General features: G+C 40.7%; 1 protein-coding gene across 3 annotated transcripts in view; it reads left to right on the forward strand.

Moving 5' to 3' along the window:
* The first annotated feature begins 912 nt into the window (after positions 1-912).
* tbc1d1 (TBC1 (tre-2/USP6, BUB2, cdc16) domain family, member 1) overlaps positions 913-27,517 on the forward strand; it is a 48,996-nt gene continuing 22,391 nt past the window's right edge. Inside the window, exons 1-13 of one of the 3 annotated variants that reach the window (XM_086211454.1) lie at positions 913-1,007; positions 2,451-3,075; positions 16,605-17,204; positions 18,880-18,969; positions 19,091-19,195; positions 20,326-20,458; positions 20,888-20,979; positions 21,614-21,730; positions 21,867-21,989; positions 22,173-22,321; positions 23,564-23,827; positions 25,433-25,549; positions 26,444-26,577. In XM_086211454.1, the coding sequence (XP_086067580.1) occupies positions 2,491-3,075; positions 16,605-17,204; positions 18,880-18,969; positions 19,091-19,195; positions 20,326-20,458; positions 20,888-20,979; positions 21,614-21,730; positions 21,867-21,989; positions 22,173-22,321; positions 23,564-23,827; positions 25,433-25,549; positions 26,444-26,577 (2,509 nt within the window). In that variant the 5' untranslated portion in view covers positions 913-1,007; positions 2,451-2,490. Of the gene's footprint in view, positions 1,008-2,450; positions 3,076-6,768; positions 6,962-16,604; positions 17,205-18,879; positions 18,970-19,090; positions 19,196-20,325; positions 20,459-20,887; positions 20,980-21,613; positions 21,731-21,866; positions 21,990-22,172; positions 22,322-23,563; positions 23,828-25,432; positions 25,550-26,443; positions 26,578-27,517 lie in introns of those variants that run through there. The other 2 variants (XM_086211455.1, XM_086211456.1) reach the window with 2 other exon arrangements.

A 27,517-nucleotide genomic window follows, 5' to 3' on the forward strand; every position in this document is an offset into this window, starting at 1 on the left:
GATGGAACTGTGATGGAATCAAACCATCACACCGCTGTGTTCCTTCACCATCATCACCTCCCACACTTCAAAGTGACTGCATTCACTCAGTAAGAGTGTGATTTTGAGTGTCTGCATGAAAGTGGTTGTTCACAGATCTGATGGTGGTGTGTTTGTGTGTGTTTGTGGTTTTAGATTAGAGGGTCCTGTTTCCCACTGAGAGGTTGTTGTTTTTTTACGTTTAATGTAAACGAATAGAGGGTAGAACATCTAATAAACTGAAGCTTAAGTAGAATTAATAGTGATAGAGTCACAGCTGTGCTCAAGGATTACCCATTTAATTAGTTGTGTGTGTGTGTGTGTGTGTGGGTGACCACCTGTTGCTCAGCTCTGTCACACTGACTCTCTCTCTCTCACTCACTCACACACACACACACACACACACACACACACACACACACACACACACACATACCAAGTGCACCACACAAACATAAAAGATGCTGGGCCACAGGACGTTGTCTCCATAGTAACATGCTTCTGTATCCTGCTTGGTTCATCAAAGCAAACCGCTGTCACTCAAATACACACAGGAAATGCCTGTAAGGTAACTGCTACGTAAACAAATTACTCCTCATCTGCATGTGTGTTTGCGCCACATACCCAGCCACAAACAGACTAATAAATGTTTCTACAGACATTAAAAACATCCGATCTGAAGCACTATAGCATCACCCACGTGTGTAGAGAGGCACTCGTTACGTGCAGTAACGTTGCCTCGGCATCCTCTTCGAGAGCACGCACGCAGCATGCACTTGTCATGCCCCATCTTGGTGGTGCTGGGAGGAGAGGAGGGAGGTGGAGGCGACCCTGTCATCCAGCCTATATTTAACTCAAACAAGACAGACTGCCCCCCCCCCCCCCTCTCTCTCTCTCTGCCTCGCTGGATCGCTCTGTTGTGCTCCGACAGACACGCTACCACCTCGGTCGCACACCGGGCAGGACACCGGAGTTCTAGCACTGAAGAAGTAAGGAGACCATACTTGCCCGCGGTGATCTTTAATTCATGTAAAAATGTTTAAATGAGTGTATTTTTCATTTTGTGTGTAGCGCAGAACGATCTTTGGTGTCTGCGTAACACCGTGCGTAACGAGAACTCATGCTCTGTGCGTAAAAATTAAGATAACCGACGCAAGGGAATATGCTATGCTTTATTCAATCGGGTGTGACATGTTATATTTCATTTCCCTTTAACTATTGAATGCCGAACTGCAACTGCACTGATTTAAATGTGATTTTTATTCATATGTATACATATTGCAAGGTCAAACATGATACGGTTTTGTTGATTCCATCATACCATGACGCAGATAGATTTTTCATTATTTTCCGGTGTTGTTGCTGATAATCCCATCTTTAACATCTTGTCTCTGTGTCTGTCAGCAGGGGGGTCATCCGGACCCCTCCCTCCTCTCTCTGTAAATGGACTAATATGATCCTCATAGTATTGCTGTTATGTGTTTGTGTCCTTGACACAGTGCAAGTTTAGGTCAGTAGTTGAGCCATGTGTTTCTGGGTGTGTAAACAACACCAGCTGGTGTCTTTTTTTCCTCTATGTCCTCTAAATGACCCTCGGGACTACTGTACCCACAAGCCTCAACTGATTTATACTTAAACGCTGCTCTGATTCCTCAAAAATGCAAACACTGATCGTGCAAAATTTCTACTCAGGTTATTTGCTTTTGTTTGAAGTCTTACAAAGTCAAAAGAGTATGTTATCTACACCCCAAAAGAGTATTTGGGCTTTCAAGTACTCACTCAAATGTGTCTTGAGCTCACAGACTCATTTTTACATTGCTGCGTTGCTTCTTTGTGACTTCAGAATGCAGAAAGATCCAGCGACCCCTAATGAGCTTAATGGCACCCAATAGCCACTTATTACAAAAAGCAGCAAAACTATCCGAGGTATGTTCTCAGTAATCCACCAAACCTTAATCTGAGTTAAAAGCACCCCATTTATATATCTTCTATTCCAATACTTCCTTTTACAAGCACGAGTGAGTTGGTTGACTAAAAGTCAAACTGTTCATATCAAAGCGTCTGTGCATTACTGAGCATACGGCTGGATAAAGAAAATGTAAATTAAACTGGATGATGCACTTGAGAGTTTATAAACTTACATTTTTGTACAGTTTTGTTGTTGTTTGCGGTCCAATTGGGGACGAGGCTGATTGATACTCTAAATTGACCGTAGGTGTGACTGTGAGTGTGAATGGTTGTCTGTCTCAATGTGTTGGCCCTGTGATGGACTGGTGACCCATCCAGGGTGAACCCTGCCTCATGCCTGAAGGCTGCTGGGATAGGCCCTAAACACGTCGTGAGTTCTAGACACTTGTATGTTCGTACCTGAAACACACTTTTTGGGTGCAGTATCACTTAAAGGCTTCCATTCTTCATCTGATGTTTTGCAGGTAGAGCAGAGGCAGGCTGCCTCAGGCCATACCAGCCACAATGGAGGGACTTTACTTTGAAGTGAAGCTAAATAGAAATGAAGCCCCCAGGCCAGGGGGCTCCAGCAGTCCCCGTCGTGACCTAACTTCAAACCGTAGCTCATGTCCATCACTCTCACATCCCTCCTCATCTCAGAGACGCTCTTCTGCAAGAGAGGGGACTGCTACCTTGGGAGAAATGGTGGAGGAGGAAATAGAGGAAGAGGAGGTACGATACAAACTGACACTGATTGGTTCCCTACCAGTCCACCACATGACCACCATGGCCATGCTGCCCTGGGTGGTGGCTGAGATCAGCAGATCACAGCCTGCAGAGAAGGAAGGAGGTCAGCGTGCAGGACCGCGGAGCGAACACTTGAGTCAGACGGTTCTTCTATGTGTGTCGGCATCATGGGTGCGATGTGTGAGTGCGTGGGCTGAGGGGGCGGTCTGGGACCCTCTAACTCACACAGTGCTGTTTGAATGTCGGTCTCACCGGGTGACAAAACTGATTCACAACAGCCAGGAGCCCAGTAGCTTCGGCTGCCTGGTCAGAGATGAACCCAACTGTGCCTGCTATGTCTTCCAATGTCAGGACACAGCTAAGGTAGGTGTGTGTGTGTGTGTGTGTGTGTGTGTGTGTGTGTGTGTGTGTGTGTGTGTGTGTGTGTGTCTGTCTGTCTGTCTGTCTGTCTGTCTGTCTGTCTGTCTGTCTGTCTCAGGCTGTAGACACAGTATACAAGTATATGTATAAACATATCATGGACGGGGGTTTGCCCATCGGCAGGATTACATAAAAACTATGAGGCAGGTTTTTACTTAACATGGTGGAAGGGCAGAGCCTTGGTCAAGGACAAACCCATTAAATTTGGGGTCAGATTAGTCATACCACCACCTTGCAGCAGCAGAAAATGACATGGTACACTTTGATGTACTTCTTAAATGTGTTGACTACATATTAATAGTATTAATATAATGTAATATTAAATGTCAATTAGCAGAATTGTAAAATTTAGAAGCTTTGAAACCTGCAAAATGGTAGATAAAAGAAATCTGATGACTGAATGCGCATTGGTCAAGCCAGTACTGGAATGTTCCTCAGTTGATTTTACTCATTTCAGCAACTCAAGCCAAAGCCAGCAAGCCCGACATCCTAATACTGTTCACACGCTTGCACATGCTGCTGGCTTGACCTCTAAACATGTGTTCAGTGCGTGTCCCTGTCAGGCCAGAGATATTTGAGGGACTTTGGATTTGACTAGATCAGAGAGATGGAGACAGATGAGAAACAAAAGGAATGAGAGCAGACAGAAGATCCAGCTTGATCTGGATAGCACATTGTCCTGGCTCACAAAACAAACCTGCCTGCGTGTCCTCTGTAAAGTACTGTAAATATTCCTCTGTGTGTGTGTGTGTGTGTGTGTGTGTGTGTGTGTGTGTGTGTATTTTCCACTTTTAGGAAACAGAGTAAAGGCAACTGATACTATGATATCACACAACATGAGGTATGCAGAAATTGACTGCAAAACTGGTACTTTAGATTTTTCAAGTAGCTGAAGATTTTTAGATTAAAAATGGTGTAAACATATGCACATATAATATCATGGTTCTCCTGAGTGTGTGTGTGTGTGTGTGCGCGCGCGCTTGTGTGTGTGTGTGTGTGTGTGTGTGTCTGAGACCACCTGCTGCTGTAGCTCTGTCAGACGCGCACACACGAACCCACACACATTAATTATGGGGGCAATTATTGTTGGGCTCTGCTTTAAACACATTCTATTTAAGCTTTAGCTTCTCATGTTCATACAACTTCTATTCATTTACAGAAAACATATGTAAACAACCTCGGTTGGGAAACAGGACACCTTGAGGGTTAATACCACACAGTAACGCCATCATCAAATCTATGAACACGTTTGACAGGAAACAGGAAACCCACACATACACACAAACTCTGGCAGCGATTATTGTCACTTTGAAGGGTGGGAGGTGATTGTGCAGTAACTGATGACTGGATTCCATCATAATTTCATGTTCGATAAATATTCAAGTGCGTAAAGACACACTTCCATAAAAAATATTCCAAAACAAGCACATTATGGGCTGTTGAGACTTTCAGAAACAAGGTACCAACGCATTCACTGAGTACAAGGATCCTGATTTTCAATTATGTTGTCCAGACACAGGGGCTTGATGGTAGTCGATCAGCAAAAGCAGCATGTGAATACGGATGTGTCTGTGGATGAGCGCATGGATGTCTGCACCAGACACCCAGAGATAACAGGAACAGGGAAATTGTGCACCAGCAATTTCATGCAAACCAAGAAATTAATAATTTAACATGCTGATTTTTAATGGTGCAAGAAAAGGCACTGTGTTGAATAGAGTACAGTCACTCTAACAAAATAAGTCTGATGATAGTGTTAAGTGACAGCAGTTGGGACGATCAGCAGTTTATTACAAGACCATAAATCTATGATGCATCATCACAGATTTAAATAAATCAGCAAAAAAATAAGAATTACGTATCCAGTAACTTACCACAAGAAAAAGTCATTCTTATCGGCTGCAAGAAAGATGGAAGGACTCGTCTGCTTCTTACTCATCAAGATGTTGAGAAAGACTTGAAATTAAACACAAGCTGTTTTTGAGAAGATGCTGGACATGACATTAATTTTCTCATTTTGATTTATTTGGAATAATAGCACTACTCAAATTGTTTACATATTCTCGCCAACACCCAGAACACAACAGAAGTGGAGGACATGTAGTCATATTTGGATGTGAAATACCTCCTTAATGTGTAATTAAGGAGTTAAAGTGGTACTTTGTCTTTAATGTCATACAGACACTGTCTCAGATTTTCTGGTCCTGATGTGGTAAACAAGTGACCACTAGGTGTCACTACTGAAGCATTATGAAGGTCACAAGGTTTGTTAAGGAATCTTTATTTGTTGCTGTGTTATTTTGTTTCTTTCTTAAATAGAAAAGAAATTGTAACCAATATTTCTTTTTATTCAGCTTCTAACATAAATTAAAATATATTTTGCTAACAGTTTTAATGCTTTAAAACAACTAATCAATGTGCTTCTAAAGTAAATTTTTTTTTTTTTTTAATTTTTGACTAATTTATCTGGGACAGTTTTTGCTGCTGTCACTACTTCTTCACCAGTATGGAGATGTTTATGATAAAAAGTTAGATGCTGTGCTATTTGTTGTTATGGATTCGTTGCACTTGGAGCTTTTCCTCACTGCATGTCATGTTATTTATGTAAATTGAATACATCAAACTAAACATCCCACAAGTCATTTTCAAGATACAAACAAATGTCATTGATTTTCGTGATACTACATTTCCCCCTAAAACATTATAGTTTTGCAATATTCTACTTGATATGCATGGACTCGGGTTTCTAGTTCTCTCATCCACATGACCAGCAGGATAAGATCAACATATAACAGATCAATCATTTTCAAATGTGTTGGTTTTTGTAAAGGTAGAAAATAAAACTCTAAGGTGCTATGTTAAATTTTATATTCCCCAGTTGCTTTAGTAGCTTTTAAGAGACTGGAATAATATGGCAACTGCTGTGAGAAAGTCTTCCTGCAGGTTGAGATTACGCTGTAACAGCTGGAGACATCAATTTATTTGTTACATTCCTTTTTCTTGGCCGTTTGTAATGCATCCCATAGGTATTCATTCCCTCTTGACTGGGTGTGTTTTCCTCTCTCTGGACAGGAAATGCTGCTTATGTTCAGTCCCACCAGAAAGGATAATGTATCGAGAGCCAAAAATGGTACAAGAATGAATAAGTGTGGAAATAATGCATTTAAGATTTAGATTATTTGAAATTGATTACATTTCATGAATGAACATGTGAACGTATTTCTTTTGTTTATCTATATTTCCACATGTATTTATTTGAACGTGTGCTTCTGCATTTATTTGGTTGTGTCTGCACAACTGGTACATTCATTTATTAATTAATTTACTCGCATGACGTTTTTAAGCTCTCGATGATAACGGACACAAACCGCGTAACGAAAACCACCCAAAATTTTTTACCGCCCAGGCGTTAAACTGACCCGGGACAAGAACTGTGGCCATCCCGTCCTGTCATCGCATTGGTGGATTTGGCTGCGTCAAGTTGACCATAGTAAAAGCAGAGGAAGCTTTGTTATTTTCAAAACAAAAGCACGGAGTTATCATGACACTAACCGTGTCCATAGGAAGTCATTGGAATTCTTGTACTTTGAAGTTTTAGAAGCGGATGTGATAAAATATTTTGTTGGCTGACTTGATCCTTCACAGTGTGATCGTCGGCTTCAGGGGGAACAAAATTCACTTTCCAATGAAATAATATCCAAGTGTGTCCCACATCGCCAGAAACAAGTTTCAGACGAGTGACTTCGTGTATGTGAAGTTTATGGCTGATGGGATGAAAGCGCGACTCCAGCGATTCAACCTGTTCAACGTCAAACAAGAGCAGAAAGATGTAAGTGCCGCTGTATGGTGTTGATGAAGTTTGCCTTGCAATGCTAAGCGGACAGTTAGCTAACGTGAAGCGGGCTCGTGAGGCGGCATTATCAGACAAATCAACGCAAGCTTCCAGGTTTTTCTGTCGCTACTGTAAATGTAAGCCAGGCGACTGGGAGTGAGACTCCTCCGGAGCAGTCGTCACCTGCGGGTCTAGTAATATATTCACTCTCAACTAATGTCGGCACAGAGGAAAAGTTTTACATGTAAAATATGATTTTAACTTAAGCGTGACTCTAGGAAGCTAAATACTCAATGAAAGCTAATCAACGCTCATGGGTTTTACAGAGTTGAGCTGGCCACGAGAGCTCTGGAGGCCATAGCAAAGTTTTGGGTCATTTAGGATGCTATTGTTGCCATAACTTTAATTTAGTTCTGCGAGTGCTGCCAGACAGTATGCTCCTTTTACATCTAATAAAAAAACAAAACTGTCCTTGTTTAAAACTTTGGTAAAGCCTGAACGAAGTTAACTGGCACGTTGGTATTTTGCAATAAAACCTTTGAGTGTAATATTACAGTTTTAATATTCAAACATGAATAAGTTGGGGATGTCTACTGAGCTTGTGACATTATATTTATATCTATAATAAATCGCAATATGGCACATAGTGACATTCAAAAGCTGGAGGTGCAACACTTGCTGAAGGCCAAATGTGAGACGATGCCATCCTGGTGCTGCAGCGCTATCTCGGCATGTAAATTCTACTCCATACTCCACACGTAGGAAAACAACCTTGGGACAGATCCCCTCAAAATCATATGATTGTCTTTTAAACATATATCTTTATAGTCAAGTGTGAATTATGACACAATAATGATGATCCATTCTTCTATTAATAATATTATTATGATAGGATAATTGGATTTGTATACATTTTCTAGTGAATTTCTCCCTAGATTTGAGCTTTTTTTGCACTGTAAATGAGGTTTATTGTTGTTTAACAAATCTTAATGTGTTGTGGTGTACAATAATTGTTACCAAAAAAAAAGTGATAATTTGTCAAACCAGTTACTCCATGAAAATGCCACACAAGTGAATAGAATATAATTAGCTCTATTTAATCAAACTGTAAATGTCACTTTAGGCTCTTTGAACATTTTTGGGGCATTTTTCAAATCTTCTAAGCTTTCCTACCAAATGTTTGATTCATTAAATAAGGACAAATATGAATTAAAATCATCAGTTACAACCATGAACACAGTTGTACCTGATTTGTTTTCTTACAATCTGGCTGTCCACTTTGCCTCAGGGAATCCTGTTCAGTGTGTCATACAGGCGAGGAACTGCTTTTCTTTTCAGTGCTGCTCCCCCTAAAAACCAGAGCTACTTAAAAAAACAAAATAGAGCTATTGTCTTGACAGGAGAGAGTGAGAGCTACTATACACAGTGGCTTCAAGCCTTCATGAAGCACACGAAAATCTAGTCTGCTTAGCTGTTGTACACACAAGCCAATTGTAGGTGTACGGGAATGAAACCAGGAGTGAGTCATGGCCATATCACTTCCATTATACAAATGCCAGAACTTCAGTCCAGGCGGTGGAGGCAAGTCTTTTAGTCCATCTTATTAGTCACAAGTCTCCCACATCTGGTTTCGCACATGCTAATGTCATGTCCTGTGCTTTGAGTGAGACGTAATGTCACTATCTGCGAAGGAGCCCGTTCAGATGCAGTTGTTTGTAATTATTGATGTGTCACATTCAGTTTAGCACGTTTGCTCCTGTTTAGTGACAAAAAGAATTGATTCAGACCGAGTCACCGTCTGAAAAGGAACAACAATAAAAAAGCAAACATGATCTTTAAAAAGTCAAGGAGAAATTGTGTTAAATAATGGTGATGATGATTTTTTTTTGTGTGTTACAAGTAATCAGCTCTATTTAGGTATGTCCTTATGTTTTAGTACCCAGGTTAAGTACATTATTTATTAAAATCAATTTTAGAAATATGTGTGACATTTCTGCAGTCAAAGCAGCTTTGTTTTTTCATAACAAAGTAAACAAACATCCAACAGTTAAAAATCTAGCCTAGTTTTGGTAAATATCAACCATTAGCCAAATTCTTTTGTAAAATATAGCATTTTAGTAAATAATGCAATATCGTGCATCCTTTGTGTACATGACTCAAAGATTCAAAGTACTTCATTGTCATTTCCACATTCAGTGTATATGGGAACGAAATTTGGTTTCTCTCAGCTCTGTTTTTTTGGCATAAAACAGATACAGAACATGGAATACAAATAGAGAAAAGAAAGTAAAGAACATTTTACATAAAAATACACACAACATGGGAAATAGTGCTTCCCATGCTGAAGGTAGTGTTTGTCACGAGCAAGATTTAGAACAGAAATTTACCCAGTTGCACAACTTTGAAAATATATGTTAGTTTTGGTGTAGCTACAAAGGAAGTCAGGGATATGACAACTGTTTTTGTGAGGTGATTTTCTCACTTTTGCTTCTTGTAATCCCTTGGTCTCACATGCTCTCACCTCCTTCTTTTTATTTATGTGATTTCCCCTCTCATGTGACACACTCCCTGCACTGTAATAAAAACAAGACAGTTAACTGGAACCATCTTCCTGTCTTTATACAATAACACCTTGTCAGGTTAAACCTGCTTTGTGTCCAGCAATCTGTCTCTGTCTTTGTCCATTCAGTGGTCGCTTTTGTCCCTGATCATCCTGTCAGTATTGGAGATATAACTAATCTTGTCACACCTTTTGTCAGCCATCTGAGATGAGGGTATCATGGTTATCACTGAGCCTTCCTGACCTGATTTATTCTTAGTCCAGAGTTCACTCTGTGACAACACAACGCTTGGACTACAAGGCCCACCTTTGTCTGTGTGATGATGTTGAAGTGAATTAATTATCTTTGCCTTTGGTTGTCATTTGCTGTGCAGTAGCTCCTTAATCTAAATAGAGTGATGTCAGTGTTGGTCCCTTGTGGCGAACAATTTCATTGACATTTCCTGCTTTTCTGCTCGCCCCCACTCTCAGAATTCCCCTGTTTCTCTCACTTGTTCCCCTTTTTCTGTTGTCTTGAAGTTTGTTGAGTGGCTCCTGAACTTTGAACTCCTTTGAGCTTTGGCTGTGCTCCACGAGGCACAAGATCTAGGCACATGACCATGGGAGGTTCAGACGTGGGACTTTCTGTTGGCTCGTCATACTTGTTGATTCTCTGAGCTGGACAGTATGCCACTTGGTTTTCATTTGTGAATTTCCCTCTCAGTTTTTACCTCCTCGTTGTTTTAGTCAGATGCATACAAGGTGAATATTCAAATTGATCATTGTGACAGATTTTAAGGACAAAATATTGTATTTAAAATCCCCGTTCTAGCAACTGACCAGGCTCTTTTATGATATCCTCACCTTTGACCCTGTGCTGGCTGTGACTAACACTGAAAAGTTTATTTTGCTCAGTGGTCTGAATTGCAGCTTCTCTTTCACCAGTTGTACTTATGTAACTTCCCTCTTTTCAAGGTCAGTACTACAGTAGCTCTATTTAATGCTGCCTGAGTGAAAGACACCGTGTCGTTTCTCTGTGAGACGCCACGTCTGTGGGTCAGCTTCAGCCTGTGTCCAACTACCTTCATGTCCCAGACCAGCTTCATGTATACCTTTCTTGAACAAGACGTTGTGCATCTGTTGCCAAGTCTGCCTTTTGAGTAGCAAATCCTCTCTGTCTGCTCCCCTTCAGTCCTTGTGTTCCACAACCCTATATCAGATCTTTCAGCCGAGCAGAAAGGAATTGTAAATGAAAGAAGTGAAGACTTGTGTAATTGTTTGCCATTAGTGAGACACAAGTCATGATTGGAGAGACCCACAGCATGCTACTAGTGATAATAGCCATTACTTGTAGCCAATAAAGCCTGATCGATGTACTGCAAACAAAGCCTATTCAAGCTTATTGCGCAAAAACTGTACCTGTGTTAATGCCAGACTGAACTGAGCCGAGCTGCTAAACACCTGGATCTCTTGGTGAGTCGGTCTACGCAGGTCGAAATGCCGAGTCGACCCTTTCAGAGTGCCCAAAAACCCATGTTGACCCACATTTTTGGTGCAGTGTGAAAGGGGCTCTCGTAAGTGAGTCTCAGTGGAAGTTGTCACAAGCTGTAGCATTAACCACTTTCACTTTAAGTAGTTGGAAAGCAACACTGGGAATTGATTAGTTTTAGCGTTAATGCATTGACAACTAGCATAAACTGTGCAATTCTTGTATGGTGACAGTGTCACTTATTAATCCTAAGTAATTTTGTTTTTGACCACAGCAGAATGGTCAGCTGCGTTCAAGCTTGAGGAATGCTCACCATCTCACACAAGTTCTCACCCTCCCGTCCATACACTTGTTCATGGTGCAGTATGTTGGTGTGAAACCTGCTGTATTTGTAGTCTCTTTTTTGGTTGTTGGCCTGTTTATTTCCTGCTTAGGATTTTCGTCGTAGCCCTTGTTAGCCGTCAGATCCCAGCTTCAAGCTAAACATATGTGGCTGGCTTTGTCAAATAGAATTACCGCAGGAGAGAAAAAAACATGAGCTCAAGACACCCACTTGTAAGTACTTGAAAGACAAAACACACTTTTTGGGTGAAGTATTGCTTTAAGAAGCAGCCGTTAGCTAAAAATAGCAGACGGGGTGAAAGTGGTGGGTGGGTGGGCAAGCTAAGAGAAGGCCAATAATCCACCATATGGGCACTTTGAGTCTTCAAGGACAGTGTCCCTGAGACACAAGTATTAAAAACAGAAGGAACAGGAAGGGAAGGTGGAGAGAAAACAGAGAGGTCTGTTTTTAGTGGACAGATAGCAGACTCCCCTCTCATGCCAGAACCATTAAAAGCAAGTGGAGTCGAGGAGCAAGAGGGTGAGAACATGATGTTTGGAAGTTGCTAGTGCTTAGAGAGTGACACAGTCATGAGCTGTTGAGACAGGAATCAGGTAAAGGAAACCTGACTGGTGAGTCTTGCGGGTAAAAGATGGCACACAAATATTTTAAAAGCAAAGGGTTCTTTTAGTTCCTTTGGACAACTTTTACAGTATTTTGTTGACTTGATTGTAAGAGTATTTTATTCTGGGGGGGAGACTCGACACAAAACTAGGTATTATTCTGAATTATGAGATGAGCTGTTTATGGGGTCTGTTTGTGGTTCAGTGCCCATGTATTGTGGTGGGGAAGAAACTAAATGATGCAGCTTGATTCTGTGCTGGAAAAAAGTATTTTCTTGATGGAAAAATTTGAGAATCAGACTTTTAAAACCTAATTCTTGACAGTTAGGTGACAGCGGGTTAGTGCCTGTTCCTGCTGCAGCTTTCATGGGTTACCAACAGTTCACAGCTTGTCAACAAAGCAGAAGCACTGACCAAAGTATTGCATTAGAACAAGTAATATATGGCACGTTGAATATACTGGATGTATAACAACTTGTTCTTCATGGGATATAATAAATGACTGTATCACAAACATCAAGAACATGTGCTACATTATCAGCTGAGAAACTTTCTGTAATGTTCCATCAAGGAGGAGGAAGTTTGCTTTAGTTAAAAATACATTTACAGTTTCAAATTGTCCAGATCAATAATGCAGAAGAGAAATAAACAGAGATAAGAAGAGCATTTTCCTGTTGTGATAAGTTAGCCAGTAAGTTCCAACCTAATAATCTTCAAATGAGCCATCCTCAAGGCATAATGTTTATAGATGAATGTGCCAGGATTCACCATATATTAGTTTACTTTATTAGTTTATTAAGTTTGTCAGGGACCATGTACAAAAGAAAACAATCTCACAGAGAGAATACAGCAACTACTGTATACTCCAATAACATACAGAAACAATTACATATCAGAATACATTGTGTTCTGTATACTTATAATACATTCACACACATCAGAGCCATACATTCAGATGCTGTTAAATCACCATAGGCAATGTCTGATACAAAGAATTACTCTCAGAAGACTAAACTAATGTAAACATTCCCGGTTATTGTCAAACCATTTCTTAGTCTGCTGTGTGAAAAAATGGAAATCTGCACAAACTTTCGGTTCATTGGAACGTTTTCTTTGTATGAGAGGGAGCTTTCATGAGAGTCAGATCCACATCCTCATATTGAGCTCCTCATCAAACAATGCTGTTGTCATCGTCCTCACACTCAATACGGACCAGCAACATCTGTGCTTCTCAACAGCTTCTGTTGTTTGGCCTTGCAATTCAAACAAAATCATTAAGCACAATCAGTTCCTCCTAAGTGTGTGCTCATTATTTTATTCTCTCTCCAACTGATAAGATATTTGAGAGCCTCGCACTTTCTCATATAAGGCGTCACTTGAGCGGCATGGCTCAGGGGTAGAGTGGCCGTCTAGCAACCAAAGGGTCGCTGGTTCCATCCTCGACCCCGTTGACCATGTCGAAATGTCCTTGAGCAAGATACTGAACCCATAATTGCTCCTGATGAGTAGGTTGGCACCTTGCATGGTAGCCTCCACCATCAGTGTGTGTGTGAATGGGTGCATGAGATGACACTGTAAAGTGCTTTGAGTGCCGCTAAGGTAGAAAAGCGCTATATAAAATTGAGTCCATTTACCGTTTACTTGTAAATGGAAATGAATGTGTTGTAGTAGAAGTGAATGGTAAGAGAAAGTGGGTCTTTTTATTTTGTTTTAAAGAGATACACCCTAGTATTTCTTATTAATTCATAAAGTATAGCAAACTCCTAAATGGAAACTTTTTAGAGTGATCACAATTGCACTGTAATAGTGATTTTGAGAGTTACTGTTTAAAAAATTTTAATGGGTCAGCAGCCGTTTATTGTTGTAATGATGCACACATCCAGAGGTGCTTCCAGTTAATAGTTAACAGGTTTGCCAGTTTGAGCTGGGCGGATATTGTTTTGAAAAGCAGAGAATGAGTTCACCTCATGTGGAGGCAAGACACAGCAAGACCTGGCTAGAAAGAAGTCTGAGACTGCATTTTTAGTTGCACAGGCATCTTTCATCAGTGACATCACTGATGTGACTCACATACTGCTTCTGCTTAGTTGGTCCACTTCCTCCTTTCTGTTTGTGGGTCTGGAACACTGCCAGTGTGGCGTAGCAAAGTGGGCCTACAAAACAGAAGCATGGACAAGCATTTAATTATTTGGCATTATGACAGTTTGGAACAAACACAGCAACACCTCTGTCTGCTCATTGCTTTTCTTTCTTCAAGACTTTTCCAAGTAATGTGTCAGACTGTTTAAATAGCCATGGAAATCCTCTGTGTTAGTCATGGAAAGAGTGGTCACAGAGAGGGGTTTTTGTGTGAGCATTGACTTATGGTCAGCTTGTTCTAGCCTAAATGTCTGTTTACTGGCAGATCAGCCCTGGGAAGCAAAAAAAAGGAAAATACTACAAAACAAAGTGCATAGTTTGCACATGTTGAATATGTTTCAAATGAGCCGAATGGTTTTAGTGGTGAGACAAATGCCAGGTAGAAAATATTTCTCATTCCAAAAAGGATTGTATTTTTATTCAACCTATTCCATTTTTTATAATGTTAGGCTACACTCTGACTGCGTGATCCATTATAGATATCGGCAGCTGACACACAGTGTCCACAGAGACAGAGTCATAGTCCTTATCCTGAATTTGTACAAGGCCCTGTCTGAAAGATGGTGACAGTGATTCAGTGGGATGTGATGATTTCAAGCAAAAATACCCAATTTCACTCTATTCTGCATCAAGTATGCCTGGTCTTGCATTCTTGATAATGTGGGTTAGTTCTTCTCGATCACCAGTGAGTAGTTGTTTGCATGTATGATAACCTTTCATTTCAATTTAGGGGTTTAAATTTAACTGATGAATTCACATCCACAGGTAGGGACAGCTTACATGGTTAAAAAGGTGGAAGTACTGTAACTTGTGAGTAAATAAACACAGCACTTAGCCTATCAGTACAGTTCTCATAATAAGCTCATAGGCTTCCCTTTTCTCATGTGTTAGTTAGTTCGTTTTTCTCTCCCTCTGACCTCTCTGTGATTAACGAGGTCCCAAGCAACCCAGTGATATCCCCATCTCTCTTTTTATTGGGGTTAGCTCAAATTAAACACACACACAAAAACATGACACACTGCCCTTCACAATGTCACTCTGTACAACACATTTCTGCTCTGGTGATGTTTTATTCTACTGTCTAAGTGGCAGGTATTTCATTTTCTGTAATGCAGTATCGCTTTTTTGCTCCCATTGGTGCCAGCTGAGTGGATCAGTGCACTGCAATGCCACTCATTGAACTTCCGGAGCATTCCCTTATCCCTTATGTAAATCAGTTTTTATTTAAAAAAAAATCACCATAAACCACAAGGCAAATTAATTGATAGAAGCATTTTCTACACCCCCCCCCCCCGTCAAACTCTCTGCCTCTATTTCATGCACACTCAAATATATTTCCTATGTTGGAGTGTTTAGCTTGCACACAGTAATGTGCACAGTGCAAACAGGTTAATTTGGGTGATCCTGCTAGTCATTCTGTCTTTTTAAGTAGTTTTATAGGAATGAGAGCAAATAAATACACAGGATACTGGAATTTATAGGAATAGTGGAGTGTATAGTATCGAAGGAAATGAAAGGACAATTGAGGAGGATGTGAAAGAAATGAATTGAACAAAAAGAAGTTGGCACAAAGACAGCTTTGAGACACAAAGGTCACAGTTTTCAACACAGCAAGACATAACAAGGTCTGTTTTAATTCAGGGAGGCAGCCATAACACGACTACATCAGACGTATATTCCGCTGTGTACTGACGGCGGCAGATGGCTACCTGTTTCTGGACAAATGCCCTTGGTGCTCAATGATCAGCCAGACAACACAGGCAGAAATGAGGGCAGTTAGTTGTAGTTCCTGCTCATTAAATTACTGTAATCATCTGAGTGAGTCAGTCTTTGTTGTGGTAATTCATATTATGGTATCATAAAAGATATGAAGCTCATCGGTGGGCCTAAGCAGCTACAACCAGTTCTCTCTAAAAATGCCACGTTTTGCACTGACACATTTTTGTTTCTAACCACAAAGTAAACATCCATGTGTTCTTATCAGCCAGGTGCTAAACAGAGGCAATATTTAACAATATAGTCTTTCCCACACTTTGCAACTCATTTTACAGGCATTTGGTACTGCACCACATTTACTTTTCAAAGTAACAGCATTGCCCTTCATGTATAAACAAAATAGATAATGTACACTAAACTTACAAAACCCACTTGGAGAGTGTGAAATATGGGTACCACTGAGACTGTGTTGAGCTGCATGAAGGGACATTTACACTTATAAGGTAATGTTTTAAAGCAGCCCCACGTAATTAGCAAGGGTAAGCAGGAACGTCAAGACCTGAGTACACTTGATGGTAACTGAATACACTTGAACACAATGTTTTCAAAGTTATCTGTTCTCATGCTCCGGTGGATATGATAACACTCAAATGGACAATTGGGCACACCTACCTGACAGTTCCACCATTTACATTTACCTCCTGTTGGTCAATGGGAATGCACACTAGGTCTGCTAAATAATATGAAATTACGTTTGTGTTTGGTTTTGATGCTGTTTGCAATTTCTCATCCATTTCTCGCTATCTCTCCAGGTTCCTGAGATCATCAGTACGCTGAGGCAGGCTGGCAAGAGCTCTGCCCGCAATGATGACATTACCACCTCCATTTCTAACAAACCTTGCACAGGCTCTGGAGGCACTAAACCCCCAGAAATATGCCTCAACACTTCTGTTCCTTCAACGAGTGCTGTGGCACCCACCTCAGCTGTGTCTCCAACAGCCTTTGCCAAGAAGTTTGAGGTGCTCTTTTGCGGCCGTGTGAGTGTTGCACACAAGAAAGCCCCACCTGCGCTGATTGACGAGTGCATTGAGAAGTTTAGCCAGTTGCATGGCTCGGGGAGGACTGAAGCAGGAGGGAATAGTCGAGGATTAGTTGGTGGTCTGAAGAGGGCATTGGCCTTCCAATCCAATGGACTGGGGAGTTCTTCTGTAGGTGACGGTGATACCGGGAGCCCCACCATCGGCAAACGGCCAGTTCTGTTCAAACGAGACCCCAGCTTTCCTTCTCTGCAGGCCCTTGATGAGAATGGACTCTCACCAGAGATCTCCCATGCCAACACTACTGAGGCACACACTCACTCATCTGGAGTACAGCCCACAAGTCTGCAGGAGAACCGCACCATGCTGTTTACGGTAATCTTCATGAATGGCCACATACAGAATAGCAGGCACTCCACTGACTCTACAATTGCTGGATTTTTGTATTTATTATATGTTTAGATATACCACGTGGAAATGAGCAGGAAAGAGCTGTGAGTTACATCGAAATTGCGAGGTGAAACTAGATTCTGGATTTCTGTTGAAATGTATCTTAAATTTCTCGTTTCCCTAATTTTAGTGGTGGTCTAATTTAGTGATTAAGACCTCTTGAACGCCAATTTACCTTAGATTATCTGTCTTTTAGCTTGTTGAAATATTCTGTAATGTTACTCAGACACTATCTTAATTTTGTTTTTTGCCTGGTTAAGTTGACAGTAATGCAAAAAAGAAATTTAATGTATTAACCACTGACACTTTCTGATTTTCAGAAAGTATAAATAAGAAATATTTGTGTACTTGAATGACTTCAACACACAGTAAAATTGTAGCGCACAGCATTTTTCTGACAAAAATCTTATTCATCTTTGTAACTTTTTCCAGTTTGTTATGTTGTTTGCCAGAACATTTTCTGATAAGAAGAGTACTTTGTGTGGTAAATCTGCAGTTTTTGGTTGTCTAGATTAGACGTTTTTGTGAAGAGTGCTCATGAGGACAGAAAAGGGAGAAACTGATAAAGAGAGGCAAAATAAGGATCCCCTTATGACTCAGCATGAGTAAATGCTGACTGGTGCTTAACAAGATCTCAGCCAGACTCTCCTAATTGACCTTAATTTGACCTTGTGATGGCCCGATGGCAGGAGTTTTCCTGTTTGTCATCCATACAGGAAATGGTCAGCACTGGCTCATGAACCATCAGATTCTGTGGCTGCCCGCCTCAGCAGATACAGACTTAGTACCGACACTGACAGTGCACTCTGCTGACAGAATGACCTACTTATGGTGACATCATCACCTCTCATTTTGTTTCCTTTATGTGGAAGACCGCATTAAATCACTGTCATACTCCGGGAGGAATCTGAAGATGTGGTTCTTATTCTTCTTATTATGTGAAACAGTGAAGGGGAACTTCACCAAAGAAGAATAGCTTCTCACAGAGCTTGGAGTCTTCAGATATAACAGACATGAGATCATTGACTTATTACAAACCACCGATTCCCCGCTGGAGACTGAGGAGTGATAGTGACTCATGTCCTAATTATGTTTTCAATGGGGACGTCCCTTGAAGTGGAACTATCTGGGAAGAGAGGAAATGAAACTGTTTCATTTGACACGTTTGAAAAAGAAATGTAAAATACTATTTTTACTCTCCCTTTTTATATCATGTAATCATTAATCAAACCCAGTGGATGTAAATGACTGAAGAACACATATAAGTGCTCGCCATGTAATCTGCAGTAACATAGAAGACTTTTGTCTGTGTATTTTTAGCATGGATACTCATATACGACCTCCACAACCTAAAACATAGGTTTTGCAAGGTTGAAAAAAACAAGGTTGTTACTTTTGAAAGGCTGACATTTCTGCCCCTTAGAGGAAGAACACCAATTTCATATCGCGTGAAGCAATTTGAAATCATTTGTCAACAACGTAATTTAAGTTTCACAGACACACACACACACAATAGACCACAAAAAAAACAAAACACACACACACATGGCAATGATGTGTATTTAAAATTCTTGATTGAATTGCCTTTGTTTCTGTCCAGGTGGGAAGGTCACAGATCTTCTTGATTAGTCCAGACACTAAGAAAGTTGCAATTGAGAAGAGTTTCAAAGAAATCTCCTTCTGCTCACAGGTATGGATCCCTAGATTTCCACACAAAATGATATGGTTTGTGCAATTTTTTTGTTGTTTTTATTTTTATTTTTATTTTTAATCTTTTTCTGAGTCCTTAATATCTGGTCATCTCTTTCCAGGGTATTCGCCACGTGGATCACTTTGGCTTTATTTGTAGGGAGACCGTGGAAGGAGGAAGCTGGCACTTTGTTTGTTATGTCTTCCAGTGTGCGGATGAATCACTGGTGAGCTGGTGATGTTCACCCTCAAGTGGTTGTGTATTTTCCTCTCCATCATATGGTCTTTAAAGGCAATCATATTTGCTGACATCAGTCAAGTTCATTCTGTCTAATACACATAGAGACCCACTTTATAGAAATGTAAAAACAAAAAAAAGTGTGTATCTCTATATTTCTATTGCAATTCCACATGATCAGGTTTATCATTTGATCAGTTCACCCAGTTTAATTTAATTTGGGTTTTAATGCATAACTGCTCATGAAGCTGGTCACAATACTGTTTTTTTTTTCTTCAATCAAAGCTAAACACTGCTCCACTTCTTTAGATCTATGACAGATAAGTGCTCTTACCAGTTTTCAGCAGATCCATTGTGTCATCAATACAGGGTGTTGCACTATGTACAGCGGAAGTCACACACCTTTGTCGAGCTGTCTCCACAGCTACGTCCCAACTTCTAGTGTGTAATAATACAGTTGAGAAAACAGTAAAATTTAGCTGCCCAAATACAGACTAGATATATAAGAGAAGGAACCCTTGAAACCCAATCGGGTGCTGCCAACTGGATTTAGGGGGTCGGAATGAGTTGTAAATGAGACTGCTCAGATTGGTTCAAAAGAAGGTTCATGAATGGGCACCAAACCCTGTCAGAGGGAAAGATCTATGAGTCATGGTGTGCTGATAAAGAGCCTCAATCATTAGATGTATGTACTGTACGGTATAATGTTTAGTTAGTGTTACAGGGAAATTAGTTTTTAGTGTATAGAGACTTGATACGTCAAACTGGATCAACTGTTTGGGGGAGGGGTGCATGTCATTCTCATAGTTTTGTTTCTTTTATCCTTGTTTGGAGATCGAGCTGTGGAACAGCTTAACTGTGTTCTTATGTTTGAGGGATCCAGACTTTCCTCTGAAATTTTTAAAAACTTATTTTTTAACACAAGTGAACCGCTGGGTGCAGTAAACTCAACTCCCTAAAGTCTTGGGGGTTAAAAGAAGGAAAGGGATTTGTTATACAACTTGAAGCCCACACTTGTAGATGAAAGCAAAATTAATGGACTTACAATATATTGAACAGTTGTACGAAGAATTAACACTTTCACAAAAACTGTATTTTGACTGTGTTTTGTTGTTGTAGGTGGACGAGATCATGCTGACATTGAAACAGGCGTTCTCCGTTGCAGCCCTGCAAGAAAATGCAAAGACTCGGAGTCAACAGTGTGAAAGCTGTCCCATGCAGCAGCTCCATAAACTGTGTGAGAGAATAGAAGGTGAGACACAGTCCCTGGGGTTACTGTGAGTGTCCGGAAATCTGCCTAATCAATAGAATTTATAATGATTGCAGGGCAACCTGAGAGAAAGAATTATGACTTTTGGTCAAATTCCTACTGTAACAGACATTTATGCACACTGTAGAGTGCACTTGGTTAACCAGTGTACCTCCCATGTATCTTGATGAGCAGCGTTATCTAACTGCCGAGCAGCAGCACCCTCTGCTAATACCGAGTGATAAAATACAAAATGTTCTGTTGTCTTTAGAAAAGTATGAAATGTTTACCACCTTGCTGAAGCCGTCAGCGACATCTTTTACTGCTTGTCCTCAAAATATAAATCAAATCTGAAAGTAGAAATTAACAGTGCATTTATTTGTTGTTGTTTTTTGGGGTTTTTTTGTTTTTGTTTTTGTCTGTGTTTTACAGGTCTTAATCCATCTAAAACTAAGCTGGAGCTTCAGAAATACTTGGCCACCCTGGACAACAAGGAGCAAGCTTCAGTCTTTGAAAACACTATGGTAATCATTTTTTAATTATTATGGCTCTCCTCCTGTGGAGCTGGATTCAAATAGCACCTGCCCCTTGAAAGACAGCTGTCTGTCTGTATTGTCAACATCATGACTGAATTACTGTGTAACTGCACATCTTTCATAGTCTCCCTTGCTCAGGTCTGCGTTGGACTCTCACAGTGATTGGTGATACACAGCTAAAGGAAAAATTTTGGTTGAATGTTGAAAATTTGTCAATGCGTTTGCTGACATCTGCTGGTGATGCAGTTGAACTGCAGCATTACGCTGTAGGACATGGTTTTGCCAACTCATTAGTGCAAGCATTACAAAATAGTTTATCAAATTTCTAAGATAACTATGGTAGCCCAGTGTAAAATAAAAGAATTATACTATAGCACTTTCTGAAGGTGTAACTACAAATAGTGGATGAGAATAACTTGTAGGAGGACGAACACTGACCACTCCCCATGGTGCTGATCTGCCTGCTGTAAAATAACCTTCAGTTGGCTCCCACAGGTGTAGGAAGAGGCTAAGTTAACAGACGAATCATCAGTACAATAAATATCATTTTTTGTGTGTGTGTGTGTGTGTGTGTGTGTGTGTGTGTGTGTGTGCGTATGCGCGTGCGTGCGCACACAAAAAGCGGGCTCGTCCCAAGAGTGACCAGGAGGAAAATGGGTTGATAATGGCGTCTTTGAGGGCTCTGTATGAGGAGAGGCAGAAGAGCCATCTGCACACACAGGCTGGGGACAGCAAGCAGGTATGTTCTATGTGAATGTTTCATGTATACACAAACAATACCAGATCCCTTTGCTTTTTCGTGAGATTGCCTTTTTCTCATTTGCTGTCTTGCTCTGTTTTGTCTGTCTGTTGCTGTTTCTCTCGTGTGTCTTTAGTGTGAGGAGACAGCTCCTGGTCCAGTTGAGGCACAGCCACAAAGTAGCAGTCGGCAGCGTCTTGAGCAGTTCAAGAGTCGAGCCAAGCGTTCGCTTACTGAGTCTCTGGAGGGCATCTGGAAGGTAGCTATACTCTCTCTCTTGACAGTGCTTATACAACCATGCAAACAGATACTTATTAATTAATAAAGAAAAGCAAGTATTTAGTTTTGAGCTTCTGAAATGTTGCGCTAGCTAATGAGTCTTTTTTCATGGTGACATTTACTGTAGAATTCATGTGTATAAATGTGCGTGTGTTTTTCTCAGGGGAGCAGCAAGGCCAAAGCTCAGAGGGAAAACAGTGAAGGAAGTGACAGTGGCTCTTCTGTTTGTACCGTCAGCAACAGCCAGAACCAGTCCTCCTTCGATGACCCCCTCCCTGCCTTCTCCCAGCTGCGACCCACCAGCCCACTGAGGTGACCAAGCTTTAACAAACTTGCCCACACACTGACTCATCTCCTCTGTCAGAACAGTCAGTGCTTCAAAGGTCACAGCAGTTCTACCTGTTTACTTTTAAATGTCCCTGGGACCTGTTCAGAGAGGGAAGGAATTGTCAGCTGAGCATTCATCTCTTCAACTATTAACGGCAGCAATTCTTTATTAATAATGCGGGGCAGACAATTGGAACAAATTCATATGTTCAGTGTTTGGATTTTCTGAGCTTGCTACTTCTCTCTCCAATAGCTCTATCTCAGTTGTTTCATCAGCTAGGATGAGTTAACATAGCCAAGACCACACTTATAAAGTCAGCTGACGTTTCAGCACAGTTCAGCGCAGTTGTTTTTGGTGACCCTGTCGTCTTCCTGCTGCCACCATTTAATTAACTATTTAAAAATTAAAATCTGCATTTCCTAATCTGTCATAAAATCCATTGTTTCCCCTTTTTCAGTCCTCTAAACTACGCCTATACTGAGTGCTGGTCAGCCTTATACTGACAAGGCTCTTAAGATGGAGTGAAATACAATGATGTGTCTGGTACAGTTAATCAACATTTCATATATTTTGCTGCTCATTTCATTTCCAGGTTGTAGGCTACAAGTAGTTAGCCATTATATACTGGAAACCTAATGAGAATTCACAAGAGCCTCAGAACTATTTCACAGATGTCTTAGCCAGGGGTGAGTTGGATCATGTACTGTGGGGAACTGGTGATGTGAGTTAGTGTTTCACAACTGCTGGGTCAACCTGTTGGCCCTGAACCTTATCTGGTTTAGGCTCACTATTTGCAAGGGGATTTTTTTCTATTTTGGATAAAGTGGAATATTAATCCAAGCATTTTTGGTAGAAGATGTATGTTGAAGCTGTCAAGAAGAAAATCAAGCAGTTATTACCTTGACAAAAATCCACCTTCACACATCATTAATTTGAGATATTCAGTTTGGCAAGCTTACCAGTAACATTTGGCTGTGGGTGCTGGCCTATTGGAAATATGAGTAGATGGGCCTTAAAATAGGAAAGGTTGAGAACTCCTGATGTAAGCAAAGGTTTTGCTGAGGCTCGGTCTATCGGTTTAAAACTCTCAATAGATACTTGGCATTGCTGGATTGTGTCTGCCAGCCAGTGCACATTACTGTGTAAATCTAGCAGCCTTTCAAAAAGTGAAATTACATAAGACCTTCATTTTATATCACCTCACCTTTTGCTTTTCATTTCTTTAGGTGCCACAATTCGACAGGAGACCTGAAGCGCCTCGACACCTCTCTTTGTCTGTCTCCTTCGTCATCCTCCTTACCTGGTGATGGTCAGCAACAGGGTTTCCGTCGACGAGCCAGCACCTTCAGCCACCCTCCTACTCCCTCCTCAGTAGAGAATTCCCCATTGCACACACCAGCTCATAAACCGCAGCAGGACCTTAATGCTGCTACCAAGCCCAGGCTGGTTCGGCACTACTCTGTCAGCACCGACACTCCGCACCAGAGCAAGTAAGGAAAAAAATTGTAGTTCATATCGCTTATCAGTTCCATAAGGAGAAGCCAAATATAATTTATCTTGTGCAGAAAAATGGTCTCAGACTCTTAGGAGTTCCATATCTCCCATCTGTGAGGTTTTAAATTGAGGGTTGGTTGTATTTTGCTTTGCAGTTCATGGTTGTGTCCGAATAATTAATTTTGATTGACTCCAGCTCAATATAAGGAACATATCTGAGTAAGCGATTTGACCCAAAAGACTTTCCTAGGCCTCCATGACTACTCGTCTTCATTTGCCTTCCCCTTGTCTGCTTGTCTTCACCCCTCCTTTTCCCTTCCCGTTTCCCCATGCTTATGTAAAGCACCTTGGGTACTCTGACTGGGGTTATATAAATACAAGTTATTATTATTATTATTGACTAATGTTGGAATTCTCCAAAACACATCAAAAAGGAGGCTCAGTGCTTCTTATATTAGCTCCTTTAGCATAGCAAACAGAGTATTCAATCCAACAGATAGAATAAATAACAACTTTGAAAGCAAGGCACCACTCAGCTGTTCACCAAAATGATTGATGAGTGCAAGTGGCAGGAAGAATGTGGCTTATAATATATATTTGACCCTTCATCCTCTTCATCTACACAAACCTAAATCCTCATTCTGTCCATCAGCGATTGGAATAGAAATTAATCCTAAATCCAAATCCATCCATTGAATTTATATGCATCTTTATTTTAATTTTCAACATGTTCATCCCTCAGTTGTACATTGTAGTTTCACGAGACCGATACACGTCAGTAACATGCACTGTCTCCCTGATGTTGCCTAGTGAAAATGTAGGCGGGTTCTCTCTGCATCACTGTCCTCTTCTCCTATTGCCTTTCGATTTCTCCTCCCCACTTCCACTTTACCCCTGACATTTTCCGTCAAGGAATATCGGATAGGAATAGGAGATAGGAGGGACTATTCGGATCCAGCCTGTCAACACAGATGCTGTGTAACAACTTTTACCCTCCCAAGGGCAACAACTGGAGCACGAGATTTCATGTATTCCCTTCCAGACCAGCACAGTGAAGGGGTGAAATGAGAGGCTGGTTGATCTGTACTGAAAGCTTAAGAATTTTATAATGTGTAACTTGTGCCATTGAGGAATGTGGATAAATGAGGCCGAAGTAGTGTTGTGTGCAAGTTCCTTCGAAGCTGACCTCAGTAACCTGCTAACTGTTGCTGTTGAGCATGAAGATTTAATAACTTAGTAATACATTCATACAGCAACATCTGGTGTTTTTAACTTGTTATAAGCATATATATTACACTATATCTATTTTGGTTGCAGCTAATTATCATTATTATTTTTATTTAAAGTATAAAAGTACTGTAAGCAGCAGGTGAAAAGACATTAAATAAACTGTAATTTATTATTGAGGAGTTTGTAATAACCAACTGAAATTCCTGGCAAATTCTAGTAACATTGACAGGGAAGTCCCAGCTCTACCTTCAAGTGCCTTTCCTTTCATTTCCCTGCTTTTTTATACTTCACCCTTTTTCTGTGTTGACACTTTTTGTTGCATCTTTCATTTCCTTTGCTTTCTTTATGTCCACATTTGCACGGTTTCTCAGAAATGACCCAGCTGACTCCGCCCTTCCTCCTGTTCCCAACTGCTCTGCATCCCTCTCTCCTCTGCCCCCTCATCCTCCTTCCTCCCCTTCTTCTGGATCTAGGCCCAATAAAAGAAGGTGAGACTCCTGCTTTGGTTTTCAGTTCTGCTGCTGCATATTTGTTCACTTGCACTTGAAAACAACTTGCTTTTTCTTTTTTCTGCTTTTTTTAATGTTCTGATGTAAGGCCCTGTTCAGACTAAGAAACCTTAGGAATGACACAAAAGGCAGAGGCAGAGATGACTTGCATTGTAATGTAACAATAAATCAAATGAGAGTTTCTAACTGGGCTCATGCATGCAATGGTTTTATGCATACAACGATTTTTTAAAGCCTTGATTTAGGTACACATGAGACATTAGGAGTAAAGCAAGGAGTCACAAATAACCAGCAGGCTTTGCTTCTGAAGACTAAAATGAAGGTTACACATTCTTGTTATTGTGTGTAAAAACATTTCATGAATGAGGTCCAGTGATTGACAGGTGACTCCTCATTGCTGTGTCTGTTTCAACATTTTCTCCCCACCCACAAACACAGCTATGCCAAAGCCCAGCTGAATGCTAGATTCACCATCTTCGAATGAATTTTTTAAAAAGAGAGCATTTCCAGAGTTTAGTCTCTGTGTGCACAGGGCTTACATTCATCTTTTCATACCCTTTCTGCCTTTTTTCACCTCCATCTCTCACCCTCAGTCCACTGGGGGGTCTTCGTGCTCGTCTCCACTCCTCATCCTCTGTCCCTAATTTTCTGAAATTTCAATTTCTGGCCCCTGTCCAAGAAAATGAATGCCCTGAAACAAAGAGAAGGTATACACATACACACCAAACAATGATATCAATGTCAGTGAGGAGCATAGAATTACAGTAATACCCATTCCATGTTTCATAGGTTCCTCAAATGGATGTCATGTTGGTATTCTGGTCATTTTTAAGTCGATGAACCTTTCCGTGTGTGGTTGTTTGGTGTTTTCAGAGATGTAGCAGCTCTCTCCACATCAAACGCAGAATTTGTTGTTGGGGAGAGTCCCCTGCGCAGCCATCGCCACTCCTGGAGGCAGCAGATCTTTCTACGGGTTGCTACACCTCAGAAAAACACAGAGACTAATGGTAAGAATGGACACAGTAAAAACTGACAACTTGTTGGCCCTGAAATAGGACATTGACTTGTTGTCTGGTCCATCACTGTCAGGCCCTGTTTTCGTCTTAAAAGCAAGGACAAAGATTCTAAGTGTTATGCAGATGTTAATGAATACAAGTACCTAAGTATGGTGTGATAGTATGTTGTGAGGATGTGGATTTTTGAAGAGTTTGCAGCACTTTTAATGGACAAAGTCTACATTTGTATCTATATTTACTGTGATTTATGCTTTTAAGATTACAGAAATTGCCTGTAATTATGCCTTAGTTACCAGTTACATAGAGAAGAAAGATGTAGCTCAGAGAAGAAAATCCACTTTTCATTGTCTTCCAGAGTGTAACCAGACATTTTTTAAATGTCATTTTCACATCTTCTGCACTTTGCCCTCACCCAGCAATTCCCCTGAGACTCATTTAGAGGATGAGAGGGCAGCTTTGCAGGTAAATGCAGAGAAGGACATGGAGGGATCTTGTTCCAACAGCATATCTAACAAATATGCCCCATGGGTTAATTCTAGTGAAAATTATACAAATAGTTTCCTACATATTTAGTGTCTAACACTTGAATGATTTTAATACTTGCTGTAGTTTTCTGGCACAAAATAGTCAAATTAGATCTTGGAAAAAATGTAGGGCGAAATCATTATCACAGTCATTTAGTAGGCAATGCGGAACACTAAAAGACACTGAGAACATTCAAGTCTGTAGTGATACACTGTGTCGTTCCTGTGTCTGCATGCTGCAGCATATGTAAATATTTGATTACTCAGATGCATTCATCCATGCCTCAATCTACCGAAATATAAGAGCATGAACAAGAACGCATCATTTGCTGCCTGTGCTGGTACTTAAAACATCCATGTGTAATGACAAAGCCTTTCCACTCTGTGTCACTCTTTCATCTCGTGAA

The sequence above is a fragment of the Aulostomus chinensis genome, chromosome 8 (genome assembly GCF_037954235.1).
Source record: "Aulostomus chinensis isolate RoL2024-O1b breed Wild chromosome 8, RoL_Achi_v1.0, whole genome shotgun sequence".
In the NCBI taxonomy this organism is placed as follows: domain Eukaryota; kingdom Metazoa; phylum Chordata; class Actinopteri; order Syngnathiformes; family Aulostomidae; genus Aulostomus; species Aulostomus chinensis.